This window comes from Nipponia nippon, unplaced genomic scaffold (assembly GCF_047370975.1).
Source record: "Nipponia nippon isolate SJK-2023a ecotype South Korea unplaced genomic scaffold, ASM4737097v1 scaffold_14, whole genome shotgun sequence".
Lineage (NCBI taxonomy): Eukaryota > Metazoa > Chordata > Aves > Pelecaniformes > Threskiornithidae > Nipponia > Nipponia nippon.
The window spans coordinates 2424092-2446770 of NW_028262330.1; the positions used below are offsets into that span (position 1 = coordinate 2424092).

Sequence of the window (22679 nt, forward strand, 5' to 3'; positions counted from 1 at the left end):
GCCTGCGGGGTCCAGCCCTAGAGATCTCCATCCCCAGAGCCAGGACACGATAGGCAAAACGCAGAAGTGAGGAGCAGGAAATTCCTGCTCTGTGACAGGGTATCCCAAGGGATACGATTCACTGTCGGGCGCGACATGCCGTGACAGCCACGTGCCCCAAGGGATACGATTCACTGTCGGGCGCGATATGCCGTGGCGGCCACGTGCTGTGGTCCACGGTCAGGCTGGGCTCCGTGTCTCCCGACGGCAGAGGGTGCCCGGGGCCTGGGAATCCTGTGCTGGAGGCCTTGCCTGGGGCCATCCAGCTCCCTGCAGGGCTCAGCCCAGCCAGAAATTCTGTGTCTGCATCAAAGGCACTGGAGGCCAAGCACTGTCCCTCGTGCGCATCACGGTAGAAGTACAGAGCCGCAGGCAGGAGCGGGTTTGGTTTTGGGGGTTTTTTTGGTCTCTGAAGAGGGAGAAGGAGTGAGGAAGGGAATTTTTCCAGCCCGTGTGAGTTATCACAGGTTTATCTCTCAGATTCCTGTTGTGCAGTTTGTTGTGCGGTTCCCTGGAAGGCAGAGTCCTGCGGGCACAGGCAGGGTAGTGGGGGGGACAGGGATGGGGACTGGGTCTGCTGCTGCCTGCCTAGCGACACTAGGGGTATTTATATATTTCCTTTTTTTTTAACCAGGAAAAGCTGAGCTCTGAACAGCCCTGGCATTGCTGTGAAATTGGGGAAGCCACCAAACTGCTCTTGGCTGTCTCTGCCCGGAGCAGGAGCATCGCTGCCGGTCCCTGCTGCCACCCCGCTCCGGCGGGGCTGCGAGCGGAGGCAGCGGGGCTCCCGCTTCACCAGTCCCTGCTCCCTCCTGCGACTCTGCCCCGGGGCTCTGCTGGTCCTCGCTGGAGATGGGGTGCAGGCAGGGGTATCGGGCACGATACGGCCCCGAAGCCGTTCTGGCAGCTGCTCCGCTTAGGGGACGTGGAGACCCTGGTGAGGTCTCGCTGCGTGACCCTGTGTCCACAGCACTCGGCTGAGCCCAACGCAGCGAGGCTGCTTAATTGGAGCTTTTAATGTGCCGCGCAGCTGATGCGTGAAAGGTTTGTTGCGAGGAACCGCGTCAGGGCCGGAGGATGCTTAGGACCCAGGGGAAGCGCTGGAGAGCCTGGCTGGCTGGGCTTGGAGGAGCTCCTGCCTCCGCGGCCAGGACTTCTCAGGTGTCCTGGTACGGCAGCGGCGCTGTGCACGGCGAGCTGGGCCCTCCTGGCAGCTCCCCCTTCCCCACGTCCATGCCCATCCTCTGAGACCCCCTGGGCACCCATGCGCTTGCCCAGGGACCACTCCACACCATGAATGACCAGTACCACCGAGCAGCCCGGGATGGCTACCTGGACCTCCTGAAGGAAGCCACCAAGAAGGACCTGAACTCACCGGACGAGGATGGCATGACCCCGACCCTATGGGCCGCCTACCACGGCAACCTGGACGCCCTGCGCCTCATCGTCAGCAGAGGGTGAGTGCTGGCGAACGCACGGTGCCGGTCTCGGGGGACAGGGCAGCTCGGAGCCCATTTTTCCCCTTCCCTGCTCACAGGTCAGCATGGGTGTAGGTTCCCCACAAAATGACGGCTTCTGTCCATAACACGATCCCCCCCGTCTTCCCCTCTGTTATTTTTCTCTCCTTGCGGTGCTTTGAGTCTAATCCGATGCTCCTGATAACCGATCTGTGTTTTCCCAGCTCCTCTGATCCTATAACCACCCCGTGACTCTGCTCCGGCCCCAAACCCCACTTGCAGCTCCCCAGGTGGGGCTGGGTCCCCCCCTGCTCCCCTGCAAGTGCTTTTGCAGCCAGGTCCTGTAAAGACAGGCAGAGCTGAAGTGTAGCACATCGGGGCACTGCCACAAAAAAAGCCCTTTTAAATGAGGGGGCAGAGAGAATAACTGCTCCTTCTGTCCCAAGAAATGCTCGCATGGAGATGTGTGTGCAGTGCCAGCTGGCAGGAGGTGACGCTTCTCTGTTTTACCCAAGCGAGGTTTGAATACGTGACCCCCGGGCAGCCTGTCGTGCACCTGCAGCCCAGAAAATTCGGGAGCAGGTTCCCCAAGAGCAGATTTCTTGAAGCCCAGTCTCCCCCGCGGGGGCTGCTCGATGCTGATGCGTCTCTCGGTCCCTCACCCTGCACTGCCAAATCTGGGGGTCTCTGGCTGTGTAAGTGTGGATGCGGCGGAGAGAGGGGAGTGGGATTGAGGGGGCTCGTCAGGCTGGAGGGCTCTGCACCGTGGTGTTGGGGGAACCGTAGGAGAAGGTGTGTGCTGAGGCAAGAGTTGCCATACCTCGTTCCTTCCTGAGCAGTTCGTGGCTCTCCTGTTCCTACCAGTCGTCCAAAGGAGCACGTCCCAGTGCTTCCCACTCCACTTGCTTTTCTGAGCACCTCATCTAAAGGCATCCAAGGTGGGGTGGCCTCTGCCTTGTGCTGAGAGGTCGGTGGTGCTGCTGATTTTGATTTATTTTCTTTCTAATATTGAGGACTAGTGCTGGGGCCAGCAGCCTGGGCATACATCGTGCCTCCTTGGAAGGGCTTTGCTGTTCCACGTTGGGTCGCGGCTCGGTGGGGCTGTCAGCTCCCAAGCAGGGATTTTCTGCGTCCATCCTTGGCTCTCGTACCCCATCGTCCATCCTTACAGCTCTCGTACCCCATCGGCCACGTCTCTGCTGTGGCTGGTCCTGGGCTGTCAGCATCTCCTGACACTCCGGTCTGCTTCTGCAAAACCTTCAGCCAGCTCCCCTGGCCCTGGCCAGCTGTCCTTCCATTGTAAAACATTTTCTTTTCAGATCCTGGGGTCAGAAGGGCTCTGTATGGAGTCGCTTTAACAAGTTCTTGAGTGCCTGGCACAATAGGAGCGTGCTCAGGAAAAGATGATTTCAGAGTCCGGAGGGGAGCGAGCAAGGCGTGGGTCTGAGCGGGGCATCCCGAGCTGCCCCTGGGCTGCTTCCCTGCGTGGGGGCTGCGTGACTTGCTGTGTGCCCCCCAGGAGAGACTGTGCCCGGCAGAAACCCGCTCTGAGCTCCTGCCGGGAGGGGAATCGCCACCCAGGGCCAGAGAGACAAGGGCAGGAGCTCTGGGGATGAGACCCCGAAGTTAGAAATGGTTCCAAAGACCCGTCGATGGCCAAAAAGTCAGTCTGAAAGGCCCGTGCCACGGGGCGTTCATCCACAGCATGGGCCTTTCAGACTGACTTTATATCTCTTTATATTGTTATATCTCTTTGCATTGCCATCTCCATCGCAGGACACCCGCGGCACCGCTGCCTGGCCTGCTGATCCACGCATCCAAGCCAGCAGCTTCTGCCTCTCCGTGAAGCCCAAGGGCTGCTTTTCCATGGAGGGGCCCCTTTTAGAAATTTGTATCTGACTGAAAGGTCCTTGTGGGCTCAATCATGTCTGAGTGCAGCTTGGCTGCTCTTTAATTAACAGCCTAATATGCATTTGATCCTGACAGGGAAAATAGCCTGGCAAAAGCCCAGTGCCCTTTACGTGATGGATGGTGGAGCAAAGCGTGTGTCTGTGGGGCTGGAGGATGCGTTTGTGTCCATGCATCCATCTCCGTGTGTCAGATCCTCGCCCAGGACCACGCAGAGGTCAGCGAAGCCTCCTCGCCCAGCTCGGTGCGGAGGCAGGCGCACCTCTGCTCCCTGGGCTGGCTTTGGGTCTGCGAGAGGCGGGAGAGCCCCAGCCTGGGGACAGGGGGGACAGGGGAAATCCTACAGGACCTGGGGGAGCCCCTGGGCAGACCCTTGTAACTTTCTGCTTTTCTGCGAGGCAGGAGAGCGTGGGACCGTGGCACGGAGCGGTGCCTGGGGGAGCGGGAGCTTCGGGGCAGGGATGGGTGGGAGGCAGCTTTGGGGGCTGAGGGGGCTGGTTATCCTCCAACCGCATTGCAGGGGGATGCCGAGGCACAGCGGGTGATGGGGGAGTCTTGGGGCAGCAAGAAACACTGAATCCTCCTTGCCAGCGCTGGGCAGTGATACCGGTGCCCAGACAAGCTGGGAGATTGGGCGCTGGGGCCAGGCTGTTCTGAAACATCCGAGCGAGGCCGGCCAGAGGCACCCCGAGAAGGCAGGGCTGTGCCGAGCAGCGCGGCGAGGGAGGGGGCTGCTAGGGGCAGACCACGGCTCGGATCGTCGGGGCAGGCTGGGGGACACTGAGGATTATCTGGGCTCTGTCATCAGTGAAGGAGCCTCATTCATACGTCTCCGCGTTCAGCATATAATATATAATAATATATAATAAATCCCTTGGGGGATCCTTGAGGAAAGTTTGTCGTCTCAACTCGCACAGAAGGGGTAACGAAGCAGGCCTATTGCTCTGTCCATAACAGCCGGTGATGTCTCCGGGCCTCTGTGCCACGTTTGCATGGGGATGGAGAGAGGGGTTGGGATGGAGGGAGCAGCAGTGGCTCATCCTTCTTGTTTGCAACACAAAAAGCCTTTTTCTTCCTCCTGGCTGGGCTCCAGCGAGGGAAGCAAACTCAATTAATGTGATGGCTGGGAAAAGGCAGGCTAACTGGCATTTAGCGTTGCAGCCTTTCAGAGGCAGTAATTCTTCAGCGTGGTTCGTTATGAGCTGCTGTGGCAGTGGCGGGCGCCAGTCCAGCTCCAGTTAACCATGGGTCTGGCAGCCTCGGCTGGGAACGGCCGGGACTCTCTTGCCTTGGAGTTGATCGCGGGAGAGGTGAGGATGTGACTTTCTGCTAGAGAGGTCCGCAGTCAGCTTTGTCACCCAGCGTTTCTTTACAGAGGCATGCCTCAGTTTCCCTTCTTAAAAAAATGGGGGTCACGGATGCTTCGGATGTTAATGGCAGAGGGGTGAGAGTGGGTTGGAGGGGACGAGATGGCTCCTGACATCAGCCAGGCTGCTCGAGGGAGTCGCGTCACCCCGGCTGGGGCAGGGTTGCAGTGGAGATGGCAGCAAGGCACGTGAAGGGGATGTGCATCCTCTGCACGCCACAGGGCTGACGGCCACGTGGGTGCCGGGAGCAGCGTGGCTGCGTCGGTGGGGACCTTCGCCTGGGCGATCACCTGCCGGGAAGGTGCAGGAGCAGGGTGGAGCACGTCGCGGCTTCCGCGCTTCTGGCACCTGAGCGGGCTGCTCAGAGCCGGCGTGAGATCTGGGCATGGCGAAGCGCTGAGCTGGTAGATGTGCCCCTAGGCGCTACCACAGCACAGCCGGCATTCATAATCCCAATAACTCCTCACCTGGCTTTTTGCTGGTACAAGAGGCAGAGAGCCCCGAGATGAACCTCACCTACAGCATCTGTGCTGGATTTTGGGGGATCTGAACTTGGAGAAATGCTGAATCCTTGACCTACCACCACCTGGACAAAGCTTGGGATACAGGACCCAAGGCTCTGCTCTGGGTCCAAAAACTCATCTTTTCTGCCCATTCCTAGGCTTTGCTTGGGTCGTTGCCCTGACTGCCTATGCTGAAGATGGTGTGTTTTTTTTTTTCCCTCAAGCCATACATGACTTCTTCCTCTTCCTACATCCAAAAACGTTTTATGGGAGCCAGAGATGCTCCGCACCCAGCCGGCTCCTGGTCCGAGGGCCCGATCCTTCACGCAGAGCCATGAGCTGGGGGTGAGCCAGCCCATTGCTATCAGAGGAACTTCACACGTGCAGCCAGGGAAGGATGTATGTAAGTGCCGGTGGATTCCCAGGCTAATTGGGATCCTACGGGAGAAGCGGAGGGGAAAAACCGGCAGGAAGGGAGTGAGTGTGCATGTCACGGTACAAACGCAATGACTCAGGAGATGCACATGTCCACCTAAGGGGCTCAATTAAGAGTGTTTTTAATAATGATTATTACAGGAGTTGACTCAGCACTCGAAAACGCTTTGAAGGTGAGAAGCGCTGCGCTTCACCCCTGTTATTAAAATGCGTTCCCACTTAGTGGACCCTGCAGTCAGCATCTCCGCGTGCACGGCGCCCTGGAGGTGAAGTTTTGCTCGGACAGACACCCGCCAGAGGGAGGGCCTCATGTTTATTATCTGTGCTGGATCAAACACCTCTACTTTGCAAGTCACCATTCTTCTTTCCTTCTGATGCGTTTTTAGCGCCTGCGGCCAACATTTATAGGGCAAAGGGACCTAGAGATCTAATTTTGCTCTAATACTCTTGTTTCTAGACAGTGGAAATGTCCAGGAAAAGCTGGGTTTGATACTTTTTTCCCCCCTCACTTACTCTCTGAGGTGGTAAAAAGCATGAGGAAAGTAGACCTTCAAATATGAAGCCCCCAAGACCTCCCTGGCTTTGCTCTTTGCCACCCGAACCAGACAGACATGAGAATGGGCTCCGAGATGTACTTTATGGATCGAGCATCCATATGCTCAGCTTGGGGAGCAAGATTGTCTCTGGTGAGTCCACTGCTAAGTCACTGCCCGAGTCGTGAGTCCCTGTACGTGGTGGGACCCTCGCAGTGCCCTGGCTCATCTGCCCGCTCAGGTTGGGCACATGCGTGCCCATTCAGAGCACACGTAAATGAACGAACAACCCTTCGCGCGCTGGAGTCCCGCCGCCAGCGCCGGCAGCTCCAGTTTCACTGGCTCGTTAATCCAGCTCTATCAATAATTTACTCCTCTCTTGCAATTCATCAAATATTTATCCCCCCCATGAATTTCCCAGCCTGGACATGTCACGATGAGGGTAGAGGCGAGGGCTGGGGAGTTACCGCTCCTGGAAACTCAGCATTGCTGGAGTACCTGCTGCTTTCTCCTCTCCTTCTGCTGGCTTCATGGCTCCTCAATCCTGTGATCTCCTGCCCTTCTCTTCCCTATCCCCCATCTTTGAAGCCTTTCTGTGCTTCTGTGATCCTATGTTGAAGGCTCTGGATATGGAAGTCCTGCAGCTTTTGTGCGTCTCTTTGGCCCTTACGCAGTTTTGAGCCTTTTGACTCAAAGACTCAAACTCTTGCTGAATTTGCCAGCAGGCTCAAGGTTGTGGTTGCTAAGTTTCTACAAGTTTTGTGAAAATACACGTGTGGTGGAGAGCAACTGCTGATGCTCCCACAAGGGGAAAGCTGAGTGGATGTCGTAGCGGCTCTTGGGGAATACAGCCGGGAAGCTCATGCTCTGGCTCCAAATAATCTCCAGCTTAACCTCTGGACGCCGTCTTTATTGCTTCTGCCTTTTGCAGAATCATTTCCCTTCAGTATTACGTAGCTGAGATGTCGGCAAAGCCTGCGGATTGCGAACTAGACATCGCACCAGCTGGGTGGCTCTGCTCCGGCTCCGCTGTTCCCTGAACAGCAGCGTCCAGAGCGAGCACAGGGAGCCTGCCTGCGGTCTGGGAGGGTGAATGTGCTGGACGAGGCTGTCGCTGGATCTTGTACATGGCTGGTAGCGATGAAGATGCGAAGCTGGCAGGGGAAAGAAGTCCCTCAGCTCCTGTGATCTCTGTCTTCTTTCTCTGAAGCCGTTTTCAGACTCTTTCAAGCGAGATAAGCACAGAGCATGCGGGATCTGGGAGAGGGTTCTGGGCTCTGCTGCTCCCAGCTCTTCTCCACAGAGGTCCTAAAGCAGCAAGGAGTGAAATAACACGGGCTGAAGGTCTCAAGCGTGCATTCGCCTCCCAGACTCCTGGTGTCACCAGGGCTTGGAGCTGGGGTCCTTGTGGCGGAGGGACAGCGCTCGGTTCCTCTAGAGCTCATTGAAAGGGTGGGTGAAAACGGGCAGGAGCTGTGCCGAGCCAGAGCTCTGCCGGAGCCCTGCTGCCCGCGGGGAGTTGCTCTTGAGGGTGGTGCAGCTGCACAGCCGTAATAAAAGGCTTTGCCTTATCCGTGTGCAGGAATGGAGAGTGCCTTGTTGACAGATACTGCTGCTGGCTGTGTATCGTTAGCACACGCTCGGGCACAGGCCGGTGCCAGCAGGGGTGTGAACTCTCTCTTGTTTCAGCAGATCATAAATAGAGAGGAATGTCAGGAGGACAGACTTCTTTCAGTCCTCGGTTTGTGTCCATCCCATCACAGGAGGCAGGAGATGCGGGCAAGCGGTTGTGCCCCATCAGCAGCTTGCTGCAGCAGGGTCCGGCACAGGGTGAGAAGGGATACTAAAGGCGTTAGTTGAGTGTCCAGCTCTTGAGGAGTGCAGAAACCTAATCTCCACTTTCTCTGAAACTGGATTCTCAGGATGTGCTAATACCAATGCGCTTCGAGCCATGCAATCGAAACCAAGCGTGGTACAGCAAAAACCCCCACAAAACCCCAACCCGGAGGCCAATGCCAGCAACTTTGCTCTTATTCTCTACTGACTACGTGCCCTCTTGTGCCCCGAAATCCCCCAGGCACCAATGAACAGGAGGGTGGGCAGGGGCAGCAGCTGGTGGCTTTCAGAACCAACGCTGAGGATGGCCATTTCGTGGTGGTGCTGCCATCATGGTGGGAACGCATGGTGTCCCACACAGGGTATGGTGTAGGGAGAGGTATTTTGGGATGTCTCTCCATGGAATCTGAACGAAGCCAAGATTTGAAGATCAAATCTGACTAGCATTTAATAGGATGCTTGAGATTTGAAATCTTATAACAAGCTGAGCTAGAAATCAGCTCCATATCTCAGTTCTGGGCTATTCAGAATCTGGCTTAAGTCCCTCCAAAACTCGGCTTGATGCAGGAACATTGTCTCCTGAGAGCTAAATTCAAGTCACGGGAATAATCAGAGACTTGCGTGTCAGGCGTGTGATTCCATGTCAGTAGCAGACCCCCTTAAAACCCTCCAGAAGACCCCCTTAAAATTAAGCTGTTGGGGCTGGAGGTGTGTAGCTCCATATTTTGAGGAGACAACAGTTCACGGTGCTGATTTGCCCCTGTACAACTGGGAATACCTCGGTAGAGTCTGCCAGCCTCGCCTGCATGTTAACTTGTCATTTTTCTTGCTGTCTAGGGGTGATCCAGACAAATGTGACATCTGGGGGAACACCCCTCTCCACCTGGCAGCAGCCAATGGCCACCTGAACTGCCTTTCCTTCCTCATCTCTTTTGGGGCCAACATCTGGTGCCTGGACAACGACTACCACACCCCGCTGGACATGGCAGCCATGAAGGGGCACATGGAGTGTGTGCGATACCTGGACTCTATTGCTGCCAAGCAGAGCAGCCTCAACCCCAAGCTGGTGAGCAAACTGAAGGACAAGGCCTTTCGGGACGCGGAGAGGAGGATTAAGGACTGCGTGAAGCTGCAGAAGAAGCACCATGAAAGGATGGAGAAACGGTACAGAAAGGAGATGTCGGATAATTCAGATACCATGAGCTTCTCCAGCTATTCGAGTAGCACCTTAAGCAAGAAGTTCCAACACATGTCTATGGTGACTTCCCTGCCATACTCACAAGCCACCATCCATGGCACAGCCAAGGGAAAGACGAAAATACAAAAGAAGCTAGAGAAGAAGAAGCAGGTGGATGGGACGTTCAAGATCTATGAGGATGGGAGGAAAAGCGTGCGGTCTCTGTCTGGCCTGCAGCTGGGGAACGACGTCATGTTTGTGAAGCAGGGCACATACGCCAGCCCCAAGGAGTGGACTCGGCGTAATATCAGAGACATGTTCCTCATGGATGAAGACACCGTCTCCCGTGCCATAAGTGACCCAGGCTTGCACATGGACTCGGCCCACTCAGAAGTCAGCACCGACTCTGGCCACGACTCCTTGTTCAACCGCCCCGGGCTGGGCACCATGGTGTTCCGGCGCAACTACGTCAGCAGTGGGCTTTTTGGGATCGGCCGGGAGGACGCTGGCACGCTGGGTGAAGACAACGCCGATGGGGTAGGTGTCAAACTGCGGAGCCGCCTGCAGCGCTCGCCAAGTCTCAACGATAGCATTGGCAGTGCCAACAGCCTGCAGGAGAGGAACGCGGAGGAGCTACCCTGGGACGAGGTGGAGCTGGGTTTAGATGATGATGACGAACCAGAGACCAGCCCCTTGGAGACTTTTCTGGCTTCCCTGCACATGTTTGAGTTCATCTCCATCTTGAAGAAGGAAAAGATCGACTTGGAGGCCCTCATGCTATGTTCAGACAATGACCTGAAGAGCATCAATATCCCATTGGGCCCCAGGAAAAAGATTGTGGATGCCATCCAGAGGAGACGGCAAACTCTGGAGAAGCCAGATGTCATTGTAGACACTGAACTGTAAGTAAGAGATGGAGCCTCTGAGCGATTAAGCCCTTCAACAGGTGGAGATATGGATAAAGTAAGGTCTTGTTTTCAACCCACTTGGAAGAGTAGGAGTCCAGGTAACCTCAGTGCTTCTGTGTGTGGGCAAATTCCCGCTCGTGTGGAAACGATGAGAGTTCGGAGAGGTGGCAATAGCGTTAGTTCATTACTCAACAGCCCTAGTGTGGCTGGGCAGGACGTGAAGCCTCTGCTTTGTTTCATAACCAGTATGAATGCTGACTGCACTGTGGTCTGGTTCTTCTGAGTCCCTGTAGCTGGGATTTTCAACCACACTCAGGCTTGTCTTGACTCCTCACCTTTTGAAGGCGTTAGGAAATCAACTGCAATTCCCGGTGGGAGCAGACGACGGTGCCCAGTGGCATTGGGAATCCTTCCCCAAGTGCTTGAGACCTTACTCAGACCTCTGGAGATTGCCTATCTGGGTTGGGATTGTTGCTGTTTTATGGTGTTCCCAGGGTTTGGTTGGTTTGGTTTGAAGGACCATGTGCCTGCCATAGAGGTGAAGGGAAGGCAGTAGTGTGGGTCTCCCCACGGTCACATCTGCTGACACCCCAATCCACTGCATTGTTTGGGCTTCCCAGCCTGCAAATATCTGTGTGCTTCTTGCTGGTTTTACAGGCTTTCAGTACAGCTCAGTCTTGGGTCCTCAGGGTGCTGATAGATTTTTCTCTTTCTCTTTTGCAGATAGCAACATCATTATTTTATTTTATTTTTTTTTAATGATCAAGAAAAAAACCCAGTTCTAAGTTGCCAGAAAACACAAGCCAGAGATTCTCTTCCTGGGGCAGCTGAAGGCTACAGCCATCCCCACCAGTCCCTCCAGACTGCCCTCCTGCTCCCTCACTCCGCTCCCTGTCTGTACGATGCTCCCAGGCGGTACCCGGTACGGAGGGACGACTGCTGAGGTCGGACCAAGCAGCTCCAACCTGCCGGCCGTGAAGGGACAACGCTTGCCCGCTCACTGGAGGAACAAGTGCTGCCCAGCTGGCGAGGACACTGTGCCCTCACGGGCTGAGGGACGACACAAAGCCATGACCAGAAGGAGATACGTGATGGTATTTTCAAAGGGACCCAAAATAAATAATTACACCCATTCTTTCTGGAGCAAGTGGTTGATTTGGGGTTTGGGGTGGAGGAGCAGGGGGATGGGGAGTCCTGGCCTCTCTCCTGGTTCTTGGCTGCTTTGGTACAGTGTTCGATGCTGTATTTTTGGAAGGGAGTTTTGATTACTGTGGTTTGGGGCTGTTCAGCTTGAGATGTGCCAGCCCTGACTTCTGCCAGCACGTCTGTCAGTCCAGTCTGTGCTGTCTTGAGTGTGATGATCCGAAATGAAGATGGGGCTTTGAACGTGCTGGTAGCTGTCTTCCAGCGCGCTGGTCAAGTGGCTGTCCCAGGGAGGCAGCGTTTCTGCCCTCTCTCCCCAGGGCACTGAGCTGCATGAGCAGTTTGTGTGCGAAGAGCCTGGGCTTTTGCCTCCAGGAGCTTCCCAGGATGGAGCGCAGCACCAGGCTGCAGCCCAGAGCCTATTCCAAGCACCCCTGATGCATCAGCACTGAAAACACAGCCCAGCTCCAAGCTGTAGCGTTACTTGTTTTTTTGCGCAGACCCATCGCATCTCTCACCATCGCACTCGCTTACCGAGCCCTCAACTCCCAGCTCCACTGTGCCATTTTACATACGTGATCTACGGGCAGCTCCTGGGTGGCAGGAGTGGTTTTGGGGTGCAGCAGCAGGCTGGGGACCTGCACTCTCCCCTGATCTCGCAGCGACATATTCTAACGGGAGAGAGGCAACGGCCTCTTGCTGTGGGGTGCTGGCACCGTGCCTGTTCAGGCTGTGATGCAAACTACCAGATCAGAGAAATTCCTCGTGGTGTTTCTGGTACTGCTTATCCAGCCTTATCTCAAGGATGCAAATGATAAGGAATGACCTGAGCACGGTGACTCCTGGCAGTCTCTATGTGCTCAGCCCAGGTCTGGCTGGGATCTGGACCACACTTGTCCCTTCGGGGCTGCGGAGGCTGTGGTTTTTCTGTTTGGAGGATGGGGCTTTTTTTGGGGCGAAGCTGTGCTCCCCAAGTGGCAGAAGCCCCACCGGGAGCAGTGTGGGGTCTCCAGTCCCAGCCTCGTGCCCCTGCACACAGAGGTGCTCCGGCATCGGCTAAACACTGCCGCTGAATCGAAGGTCCAAGATCTTTCTGCATGGATGCAAACTGAGGAGCTTTTTAAAGTGGTTTTTTTTAGAGCTAAAAGTGCTTTTATATTTGAATTTACAAGTTCTGCATAACTCTTAGCTTGATTTCCAGGCAAAAGGGCAAGCAATCAGATATGCTGAGTCAGCAAGTTTGTGAAGGCTGCATGGCACCGGGGCCCCAGCACTGTTTTCTTTGGTCCCTCTCCAAAGCCCTGGGCTGCTGTCCCAGCAGGGAGAGCGGTGGCTGGGCTCGCTAATGTCACAGCTCCCTCTGCCGGGACTGGGCCTGGGAGAGCAGGATGGGACCCGCTGCCCGCCGGGGCTGCGAGGCAGCAGTGCAGCACACGGCTGCCGAGTCCCGCCTGCGAGCAGGACCCGTATTCAAGGCTGGTTTTCAGGTGAGGTTATGGTGGCTAAATTCTCCCCCTTCCCTGTGCACGTGTGTGGTTTCATCCAAGCCCTCTGCCCTTGCTCTGAATAACCAGCAGAATGCCCTCTGCCCGCCACGAACCAGCTCCGGCTCCAGTTCCCCCGGGGATGAATCATGGCTTTGGGTTTGTGCCGGACATGGGAGGGGAGCGATTCACCCTGGTTCGCATCACTGTCACTCCAGTGCAATGGGGACCAGTTTACCCAGCGGATGACAGGGAGAAGCGGATCTATTGGCTTGGCACCTACCGGAACCTCTTACGGGCTGGGCACCGGGATGCGGTGGGTATTTGGGGGCTGCTGAGTAGCTGGGGTTCACACGTTCCCTAACTTTGCCTTTTTGCTTAGGAGCACCCAAGCAGTTGCTGATGTTGGGCTGATGCTGACAGAGAACCCTTCTCCCAACTTGTCTTTCCTCCAAAGAGCCGGTGAAAAGGTTTGGTGACATGATGGTACCCCAGTGCCATGGGACACGTCCCCGCACAGCTGAGACCAAGCCCAGAAATCCCACTCGGGACTGCCAAGCCCCGAGACCAATGTGGTCACCTCCATGACCACAGAGAGAGACCAAAACTGAGCCGTGGCACCAACACAGCATTGTAGAGCCCAAGAGATGGGCTCAGGCCCGCGGCTGTCCCAGATGGGGCGAGGAGGACAGTCTGTGGGCACAGGGACGGCTGTCAGAGGCGCCGGCAGCCCCAGAGCAAGCGCCCGCTCTTTGGGCTCATGCGTGTTGCTTGGCTTTGGGTTTGGTTGGTGGTTTCCAACCAGGTCGTCTCCCACAAAGCGTGGGGACGCAGCCCTTGCAGGACAGGGTCTTCAAACCCCCTGGCCCAGGAGACATCCCCTGGTTTCCAGCTCCCCCCGGCTGGCTGGGTTGCTGCATCCCACCAGGCTCGTGGTGGAGCTGGGCTCTCCTTGCCCTGGGCATGAGGAGGGGACGTGGCCATCCCGGCGTCCTCAGCGCAGACAGGCCCCATTGCTGCTCTGCCCGTCGGCAGCCCAGCCTCAGTGGGGGAACCTCGCCGGTGCTAATTGCATCTGCTCCACGGCCGAGAACAACAAGCTCCTTTCGGAGAGGGCACTTGTGAAAGCAGGGTGGAGGCCAGGGCTGGCACACCCTGGAGAACACTCTTAAATACCCTCCCAAACAGAAACCGAGCCAGGCAGCAGGTTTCCCCAACCTGGTGCTGCCAGTGAGAAAACACCAGCCTTCGTACCTCCCCGTGGCCGGGCCTGCCTGCGGCGCCTGGGCGGTCGGACACGGCGCAGGTCCTGCGGGCACCATGGCAGTGGATGGCAGCATCTCCCTGGCAGGGAACCTGTGATCCTGGGGACAGTCGTCCCTTAACGCCCCAAGCCACGAACGCCAAACTGCCCTGTGCCTGTGTTAAATTGGGCTTCTCAGCAAAACCAGTCCCCTCGGTTGAGCTTGGACATGTATTTCGCTGTCCCTGATGGTGCAGGAGGTGGCACGTAGGGAGCGGAGCGAGACCAAGGGGCCACACCAGCGGTCCGGCCATGGCATGGACACCCCATCCTTGAGCTGGACAGCCCCGGCTCCTCGGCTGCAGGAGCATTGCTCGCAAAAGTGATGCCAATTCACGGGCTCTGCCCTTATCCCCATGCGGCTGCTGCGAGGGGGATGTGTTGGTGCTCGCTGTCACTCAGGTGCTTTTGTCTCCCTGTCCTTAGGAGCTGGCTGGGCCCCCAGACCGCGGTCTGGAGGAGGGAGAAGGCAGGGGAGGTTTTTGGGGATGACCGAGGGTGTGCAGCAGTGGCGTCGGACATGCAGGTTTGCAGGCGCCGAGTGAGCGTTGCAGCATCCCTGCTCGGCTGCTGAGTACCGTGGCCGGCCCGGGGGGGATGTGGCTCCTTCCCCCAGGCTGCTGGCAGCACTGGGGTTATTGGCTGCTCCCCTTGGATGGCACATGTGCTCAGCCATGCCATGCCATGGGAACAGAGAAAGGACATCGCCCTCAGGACACCAGGTAGGTCCTAGGAGCAGAGGGGACCTCGGGGAGGCATCTCCCTTGGGCTGGAGCACCTAGTCCTCAGCCCTGGCTGATGCTCCTCTCCTCCAGCCTCACCTGGAGCTGGTGACGGCCACAGTGCCCACACGGGAGGGTGACGCTGGGGTCCAGGGAGCTACCGGGCCAGCGTGGGCCATTGCACGCCACTTGCTTAACTATTTCCTGCCCATCCCGCCGGGGATTCACTTCCTGGCCGAGCGGCTGAGTAACGCGTGGCTGCAGGAAGGTGGACGGCCAGGACGGAGGCGAGCAGGAAGGGGCTCCGTGCAGAGCACCCGTGGCACACCCCGGCTTTGCTGTGCCGTGCACGGTGCCCTCTGGCAGCCGAGCGCCGGGCTGGATGCGATGCTGATATGGCCTGGGTTGGATGCAGCACCTTGCAGGGGCTTTGCAACAGCTTTTGGGACCCACCGTGACTGTTCCTAAAACCAAAATGCCCCAAAAGGCAGCAATGTGGACACGGCTCAGTGTGTCCTCCCTGAGAGGGAGCTGCAGAACAGGCCAGGAAAGCAGGAGAAGTGGAATGTTGTTTTCTTTTAATGCTGGCTTTAGGTATTAACAGGGCAAATTATTTTCTACATCTGCTTCATGCAATTCATAAATGTTAGCAAAGCATCAGGCGATGCCGTGGATTCTGCCACCAAGTGTCTCAGGGCAGGAGGGAGCTCCCCGGTACCCATCGTCCTGGTACCCATCGCCCCGGCTTGCTCTCAGCTGGTGTGGCCGGAGGAGCACGGGGATGCACCCGCAGGTGGCACTGAGCATCCCTGGGGCAGAGCCGGGGCAGAGCAAGATGTGGGGCATCACCGGTGCCCCAGGCCCATCTGCTTTTGGTGGTCTGTCCGCAGCGCCTGGAGCAGGCAGGCTGTGCGCTCGAGGTGCAGGGTAGGGAGATGCTCCCTCCTGGGTGTTAAGCTAAAATCCCTGACTGTCACTGAATAAGGGTCAGGAGCAGGGCAGCACCTCCCACGGGGCTCGGTGCAGGGCTGGAGTGCAGGTTTGCTCTGTAATTGGGGAGCTGTTGCTGCAATAACTTTTTCCAGCCTCAGCAGGGCTATGGAGCTGTTTCTGCTGAAGCATGCAAGAAAATGCCACCACCGCAAGACACCCCGAGCCCCTCGGCACTCAGCCTGGGTGAACAGGGGCTAATGGGGGAGCTACGGGGTCACCCAGAGCTGGAAAAGCCAGATGTCTTCTCCTGGGCTCCTGCCCCAACAGCACAGAGAGGGAGGGATTTAAGGGCTCGTAGCTGGGGATTTCAGGCTGGGGGACCTTTGCTCGGGGTGAAGATATGGCTGCAGCAGGTACGTGACATTGGTCTGGATTCATCCTGCTGAGCACTGACGGTGCTGCTGGGGATAAGTGTGCTTCGAGCACAGGCACCGTCTGATCTTCGTCCCCAGCTGCTGAACATCCCTGGTCCCCTGTGACACCCGGGCTCCTGGCTCACTCTGGCATGGCCCTGAAACCAGCGGTGAGGACGGGGTTGTGCCCAGCACTGCTGGTGGGGATGCTGAAGCTGTGGGGAACTGTGTTTTAAGGAGGACTTGACTCCAACCCCAGCAATGGAGCTGGCTGCGTGCCACTCCACGTGCCGGGGTAAGGGCACCGAGCAGCCCTGCACAGCCCCAGCGACAGGGCATCTCCTGCGTGAACGAGGGACCAGCTCAGCAGGGGGGCCCGCGGGTCCCAGAGGTGACAGCGGGAGGGAAACCCTACGTAACTGGGACAATACCAGCACTGGCTCCTCGGTAGGGCTGCTAGCCGAGACCATGCGAGTGGCTGGGGCAAACACCGGCGCTGCAGGATTGGTGCCCTGGCCAGCCCATACACCCTTCCCCAGATGCTTCAGTGGGAGGAGGGTGGGTGACGAAGGCACCGGGGGGCTGTGCGACACCCAGTTGGTGTGGGCTCAGCCAGCGCCCATGGGCACCGTGCAGCCGCACCGCCTGCCCTGCAGCACTGGGGACCCCTGCTCGCGGCACAGCCCCGCGATGCCAGCCTGGGCCCCGGGGCAGCTCCGAGGGCGGGCAGGGATCCCGGCCCTCTTCACTATCTCCCAGTGCTTTTTCAGAGGGACAGGGACAACCTTCCCGCTGCTCCTGTTCCCTGATCTTTGTCTGAGCTTTAACCTTGTAGGATGCAGTTTGACAACTGTATTTTCCTGCTGCAGGACACCAATCTGCAACTCTCCAGCGTTCTCCAAAGCCAGCAGAGCCACCCAGCCCAGAAGGTACCGGTGGGACCAGAGCAGCCATCACCAGAGGAGACACCTGGGCAAAGCCTGAGCCACCCAACCCGCCGTGGGACTGCACCAAGCTGGAGAAGCAAACCCAGGGCTGCAAGGAGGGGATCCAGCCCAGAAACCCCCTAAACCCAGGCAGTAAGTCCTGCGCAAGCATTTAAGCCCTGGTGGGGATGGATTTCTCTGGGCTCCCCTCCCTGGCTCTGGTGCGGCTGCAGCCTGCTGGTGCCTGGGTGGAGGCAGCAGCTGGGCACCACCAGCAGCGGGCTGAGCACGCCGCCGCTCTTGCCCAAGGATGGGGTCTGCCCTCACAGGAGGCACCAGGGATGGATCCGGCTGTTACAACATCCCTTTCTTCCCGACTCATTATCTCACCGCTGGGAAGCGGCGGAGCTTGGCTGGCACTGCCGCCTTGCAGCAAAACCAGGCACTGGCAGCGGGGACCCTCGCCCCCGTTCGCCCCCCCAGGACGCTGCCCCCAGGATCTCTGGCTGCGTTTTGTAAACGCGCCCGTGGACGGGATGGCTGACCTCTGCATTTCTCCGACCCCGGTTTGTAGTGCCACCGGCCGTGGGCACTGCTGCCGAGAAGCGCAGAGGAGAGTGTGGGAGCTCCAGTGAGACGGCAAAAGGCCTGAACGGGGCAGGGGAGGGATCCTGGCAGCTGGCCTGGGTGCTGCCTTTTACCTCTGCTGTGATAAACGCCCAGCCTGGCCCTTTTCCACAGCCACAAACAACCCTTGAGCTTGGCACTGGCCGCTCGGCCAGCGTACCAGCACCTGGGGGCGACTACAGACGACGGCACCAAGGTCAACTGGGGTTGCTGCCCCCAAGCCCCTCCGGGTCCCTGGCACGGCAGAGCTCCCACACCAACACCCGTTATTTCAGCCACCCCGGCCCCGTCGGTGTTTTGGAGCACTCCTCCCGGAGCGCAGGGCTCCCGTGGGGTCCTGTGAGGCCGGGGAAGGCTGAGCAGCACGGCTGCCCACCCGGGGAGAGACAGGGAGATGCACAGGGCGGCCGTGGCCCCATCCGAGCCGCTACCTCCAGAGCCGAGAGCCCAGCCCTCGGGCCCTGCTCAATAACCGAGCTAACGAGAGCCGCTGTCAACAAGTCTGCAGCTCCCCAGCCTGTGCAGGGAAGGACGCCTTGCTCGAGGGACGCAGGAGGAGAAACCTGTTTCACTGACCTTGCTCCATCACCGCCTTCCTGGCTGTTCCGTGGGCGAGTTTGGGGCTGCGGTGGGGGGCGAGTGGCTCAGCTGCCCGTCAGGGGCACGGCGAGGAGGAGGAGGAGCAGGGCCAGGGCCACATCACCAGTGGGTCAGGGTGTTGGGGGATGCACCAAGCAGGAGAGCAAGACCCCGCTCTGTTGATGCTGCGTCTCGGTGTGGCTCCTTGCCTGCCTGCGGAGCCTTGCTCCACCCCTCATCAGCTAATAAAGCCTCTGCCGCGCTGGTCCCTCCTTTGCCACTGACTCATGGGCTGACTTAGCCCAATCCCCTAACTGCCCTGCACCTCCATTTTCTGACCTATAAAGCAGGGCTCATCCCCACCGCTCTCCCGCTCCCTTACATAAGGGCACCAAGTGCCAAAACAAACCTGGTGGCACTTTGCAACCTGCGAGTGATGCCCAAGGGTCAACAGTGGATGCTCAACAGCGGTGTACGGGCTCGGCCACCCATGCCCAGGGGTGTACGGACCCCGGCTGCAGGTCTCATGGGTGCTGTACAGCCCTTCGAGGATGCTGGCAGGCAGCCATGAGCTGGCCGCTGGTTGCACCCGCAGGCAACATCTCCCCAGGGGTTTTGCTCGCATTTTGGGGACAGGGAAGGGGAGGTGAGCAGTGCGTGCTGTTTTTGGCATGGTGTCCTGCCCACTCTGGCTCTGGGGAATGTCTTCGCCCTGCTGCCCTGGTGCTTTGGCACACCTCCAGCACCCCGAAACCTGGCTGGTCAGGTTTGGAAAGCAGGCCAGGGAAGGCTGGGGAGGTGGAGGCTTTCTGGACTGTGCCAGGCTACGTTGGGCTTGTCTCCGCTGCTGCATCCTGCTCCTTCTCCCCTGGGAGAAGCATGAAACCATCCCCTTTTTTGTTTGCTTTCAAAGATGACTGGGAAGGCTGCTCTGTATGAAGCAGGGCTGTGCTCTGAAGCTGCCTGCAGTGGAGGATGAGCATCCTCGGGTCACAGCAGGGACCAGGTGACAGCACCCGCCAGCATCCCTGTGGGAAGGCTGCTGGGCAGAGGGGCCCATGGGGCACCCAGCAGGCACGGGGATCCCCAGGGAGTGGGGCCCTGAAGCTTTGGGCCCCCCGAATGGCCACGGTGCTGGGCTGGCGCAGGCAGGGAGGGAAGCAGGAGCTGGCTCAGCCGCGGCCCAGCGCTGCCTGACGTAAGAGGTTATACAAGCCTGCGCAGGCAGCGTGCCGGCAGCAGCATCGGCGTGTCTGTGACCGGACCTCTGCTCCCACTCCAGAGTAACACCTGCAGGAATGGGGACAGCCTGGGCCCCTGCCCTGTGCTGGGCATCCCTCACAAAAGCCCTGGGTGGCAGTGGCACCCCGGAGTGGTACCTGCAAGGGATGCACAGGCTTCCTGGAGGAGCAGAGTGGGGCTGGGGAGCACCCGTAGAGGGGCAAAAGCCAGCCTGGAGAGGGGTGAAGATGGTCTGGTGGTGCCCACATGCCCAAGAGCCGCGTGTTGGGGTGGAGGGCAGCAGGGTCCCTGGCCGGTGGCTCAGGGGCCGTGGGGACCACTTGCTTGGAGTGCGTGGGTGGGAGAGGGCACAGAAGAGCAGAGGGAGCCTGGGTGGCACTGGGACATGGTGCTGAGCTGGGTCAGCTTCCTTCACAGGAGCAGGGAGAGGCTCCCTGATCCCCCCCAGGAGGCATTTTGGAGGTGCCGAGAGGGGCCCCTGGGTGCCAGCGGAACAGCACGCCTCCCTGCCCACCAGCACCGGGTGATAGATCAACCCCCGGTATTCAAGGCAGCCAGTCGAAGGTGTTACTCACCCGGCCCGGGGCTGTGCTCAGCTCCACCGGGCAGGAATGCCACGTGCTCAAACCATCTTTCCCTGGGGAGGACCAGCCCAGCAGCTGGGGACAGTGTCCGCAAGCTGGAGCTGGTTTGACCCTGCGCGAGGTGGAGGGGCTGGACGCTGCGGGTGCCTGCTGGGTGGCTTTCTGTGCCGGGGTGGGATGAAGAGGTCCCTGGGCATCCCACGGACACCAGGGGCTGGAGAAGGTGACACAGGATGGGTGCCATCCTCTCTGAAGGGGACTGTAAGCTCCCTTTCTCACCAGCCCAGGGACAGATGATGCCAAGAGCTGTCCCAACCCTCACAGCAGGATAAGGCCGTGTTGGGACTGAAAGCTGAAAAAAAGCACCTTTTTACACTGTTTCTTCCCCAAAATTATTGGGTGTGTAAAGAAGGAGGGGGAGCTGGCAGCACTTGCCATCTCTCTTCAAAGTCCTCCCCACGCTGGCTCCCCACCAGCCCTGCCACCAGCACAGCCGGCCCAAGGGGCTGAGGGCACCGCACCCGGTGCTTCAGCGGGGCAGGGGATGGGCATGAGAGCCCACTCACGATATTGTTGTGGATTTGTCTTCTGGAGAAGACATTTTGTTGACCTCAGGACTTTTCACTATGGGAAAGGGAGGTCGTAGAGATGTTTTTTGCCGCAGCTGACAGCGAGTTTTCTCCCAGTCTGGAGTAGATGGAGTGAAGTCCTGGGTGACAACTGGGCTGTGGGCTGGGGAAAACCATCACTCCATGTACAGGCTGAACCCCGGGTTCTCCAAGGAGACTTTCCATCCACTCCAGGTGGCCTGGTTTCACCCCTTTTCACAACAAAACACAAGCCTTAGTCACCCTTTTTCCAGCAAATCGCCTGGTTTTCTGGGGGCATCACCTATTCAACGTGCCGGAAGACCACATCCTGCTCGGGAAGCGGGCTCGTGCCGGGCAGCAAGGATATTCCCATTCCCAGAACCGCCCCTGGCCTCCTTCGGTAAATCCCACTATCAGCTCCCTGCCTGGCTCCAGCTGGCCACGGCCCAGCCGGGGACATGGCCATGGGGATTGCTCCTGCATTTGCTGGCAGATCCGGCCACCCGTGGGTTCCCCGGGCTGGTGGGTGCCGGGGCAGTGCCGGCAGCACCTCGTGAGCCCTCTGTGCCCTTCAGGGGAACCGTCCGGGCAGTGCCGAGTGCCCGGTGACACTGCTCCCACTGCCACGAGGGCTGTGGGAGGTCGGTCTTATCTCGCCTTGCGCCAAGCTTCGCTCATTGTTGATTGTTCTTTTCTCATTCAGGAAGAAAGGAGAAAAAAAACCCACCCCTACTTTTTCTGCAGAACTGCTATCTGAGTCTCTGTTTCCATGGAATCTGTCCAGCTGCCCGCATGCGGCTCTCCTGGGGCAGCAAGGACCCTCCGGAGGGGCAGTCCCGAACCCTGGCCATCCGATGGACCAAGAGAGCCCTTGAGGGATGCAGGGACGGTTTTAGGGCTGAGCTCTTGTTCTCTTTGCACTCAGGCTCATCCCTTCAGCCCATCTCCCTCTGTGCCCTCCAGCCCAGTGACGCCCAAAATTGGAGGACTGGCAACCCTGCAAACTCAGTGAGGATGGCGAGGATGGCGAGGATGGCTCCGAGGCCCCCAGGTCCCCTGGACTGGTGGCAGCAGCCCGCTCTACCTGCCACGACAGCTCCTGCCACCCACAGTTTAGCCCTAACCTGGTTTCTATTCTAAGCCCTATTTTTTTTTCATGGTCCTCCTCCCTCTTTCGCTTTGCCCCACTTTGCCCTCCTGCCAGCAGGCTCCGGCTGCTGCTAACCCCGATCCCAGCGGGGTCTCGCCGAAGTCAGTAATAAAATGCACTGGCAAGGTTGCTTGGGTCAGGGTGGGTCCTGCTTCCTCAGGCCGGGATTAAGGAGCAGCACCTTGCATTTGCCTGCAACGGCTCTAGGTGGGAGGGGGAAAGCTGGAGCGATGGGGCTGGGAAGACGTTGCTTTTGTGGCAAAACCGGTTGCAGGATTAGCAGCTTTCCTGGAGTTTGTGTCTTCCTAGGAGGCTGCAAAATGCCAGTTTTTGGGGTGCTGGGGATGGGGGACGGCTTCTTCACCCGGTGCTGCTGGCAAGGTTGGGGATGCAGCCGCATGCCAGCCAGAGCCGACCCGCAGCCTCCTCTGGGCTCCTCCAGATATTCCCTTGGTGGACTGAGATCCGGAGCACTGCTGCTCCAAAGGTATCATTAGAAGAGGCCCTGTTTTTCCAAGCTAACTGGTTTTATTGGTCCGGCCGTGCTGATGAAATAACTGCCAGGCAGTGTGTGAGTTATCCCTCTGGCTGGCAGGGTGCATCTGGCCACTCACCTTGAAGAAGAAACAAAAACTGCCCTCAGCACGGTGGCTGCCCGTGCCCACCGGGAAGGATGGGCTCTTTCCCGGGGCAGGTGGGCTCGGGGCAGTTCAGCCCCAGAAAGCCAGTCCCCCTTGCCCGGGGCTGGGTCTGCCCCATGTGTAATGGGCAGGGCAGACACACGGTTATCGGCTGGCTGCGTCCCCAAGCCTGGCAGGGA

The 22679-nt window shown here is 58.5% G+C and overlaps 1 protein-coding gene across 2 annotated transcripts; it reads left to right on the plus strand.

The window, feature by feature from the left end:
- Positions 1-1222: 1222 nt before the first annotated feature.
- Positions 1223-11186, plus strand: USH1G (USH1 protein network component sans). Of its 2 annotated transcripts, XM_087750863.1 has the most exons (3): positions 1223-1496; positions 8916-10157; positions 10887-11186. In XM_087750863.1, the coding sequence occupies exons 1-3, from the start codon at positions 1333-1335 to the stop codon at positions 10888-10890; spliced, it is 1410 nt and encodes a 469-aa protein (XP_087606989.1). In that variant the 5' UTR covers positions 1223-1332; the 3' UTR covers positions 10891-11186. The 2 variants fall into 2 exon arrangements, with proteins under 2 accessions (XP_087606989.1, XP_009472405.1); XM_009474130.2 differs by lacking the exon at positions 10887-11186 and having other exon boundaries at positions 8916-10161.
- Positions 11187-22679: the final 11493 nt, after the last annotated feature.

Excerpts from the sequence above, each read along its gene's own strand:
- USH1G (XM_087750863.1), top strand. The coding sequence starts at position 1,333 with ATGAATGACCAGTACCACCGAGCAGCCCGGGATGGCTACCTGGACCTC. Across the intron at positions 1,497-8,915 it reads CGCCTCATCGTCAGCAGAGG|GGGTGATCCAGACAAATGTG; the intron begins GTGAGTGCTGGC and ends CTTGCTGTCTAG.